Source organism: Protobothrops mucrosquamatus, unplaced genomic scaffold (genome assembly GCF_001527695.2).
Source record: "Protobothrops mucrosquamatus isolate PMUCROS unplaced genomic scaffold, P.Mucros_1.0 scaffold1135, whole genome shotgun sequence".
Taxonomy (NCBI): domain Eukaryota; kingdom Metazoa; phylum Chordata; class Lepidosauria; order Squamata; family Viperidae; genus Protobothrops; species Protobothrops mucrosquamatus.
In genome coordinates, this window is record NW_015387353.1 from 10,286 (window position 1) to 11,423 (window position 1,138).

The window sequence follows — 1,138 nt, forward strand, 5'->3', positions numbered from 1 at the left end:
CACTGCCAGCCCTATCTGAATTGGAGCCATGTTCAATATCTGGGGATTCCTGTAGTTATGAAATACTCCCAAATCCAGAGGTCATGGATGGAACAGGTAAATTTTCAATTCCATAATGAGTCACATAATATAGAAAGAAACCTTTGAGTCGACCTTGACTCCTGGTGATTACATGGACAAGCAGTTTTATCAGCAACTGTTTCCAGACGTGGTTTGCCATTGTCTTTTTTCTTGGGCTGAGAGAGTGTGACTGGCCCAAAATCACTCATCTGGCTTTATGCCTAAGGCAGGACTAAAACTTCCTGGTTTCTAGCCCAGTACCATTAACCATTACACCAAACTGGCTCTCCAGAATAAATAATGTAGGGATTTCCTTAATACTTTAGCAGTAACATATCCAGCCTGATGAAATTCTAGATTATATCTTATCTGCATGAATGTTAACAGTCAGTCTCTAATTCAGTGGATAAATATGAAGAATTAAAATTCAATAGGTTTGCCAATGTCAGTGGCTGTGTTTGTACAGTAGGTGACACTATTCTTTACCGAATTAACTGGCCAAAACAACATTATTACTTCTGCTTTAATGGCTGCATATATTTATATCAACTAAATTTGAAATAATTGCTTACCATCGGAATGATAAGATGACCCACACACAGTTCAGGGAGCTGAGCTCCAAATCCTTCTGAATTGGATCAGGTTGGAGAAAACTAAAATAATACACCCATTTATTTTTCCAGTGTCTAATTTGTAGAATCTACTGTGGTTAGTTGTAGTGTTGATCATTCTATTAGAAAGCTGTAAAAGGAATGAAGCATATACAAAGAAAACAGCGTCATCAGTGTTTCTTAGTATGATGGCTGAACAGTATGGAGATACTTGCAAGAAGCACGACATAGAAGAGCAAGAAAGGATTATTGTTTTTAAATTTGGCTGGCAGACTTTCCATAGACAACAGAAATATATGGAATGTAAATCAGATCCAGTAGCCATGTTTGTATTCTAGTACTTTAATGTTGTCTTTTCATTGACATTTCATGATGGAAGAATTACTGCAAAAAAAGTTGGCATATTCATAAACAAGCTCAAAGTCTAACTTTTGTCATCAATGAGATATTATCATCTCTCTCTCTCT

General features: G+C 36.5%; 1 protein-coding gene across 1 annotated transcript in view; it reads left to right on the plus strand.

The window, feature by feature from the left end:
- LOC107291518 (phosphatase and actin regulator 1-like) overlaps window positions 1-1,138 on the plus strand; it is a 39,941-nt gene that overhangs the window by 3,807 nt on the left and 34,996 nt on the right. Inside the window, exon 2 of the mRNA XM_015820521.1 lies at window positions 4-96. Coding sequence (XP_015676007.1) covers window positions 4-96 — 93 coding nt within the window. The remainder of the gene's footprint in view (window positions 1-3; window positions 97-1,138) is intronic.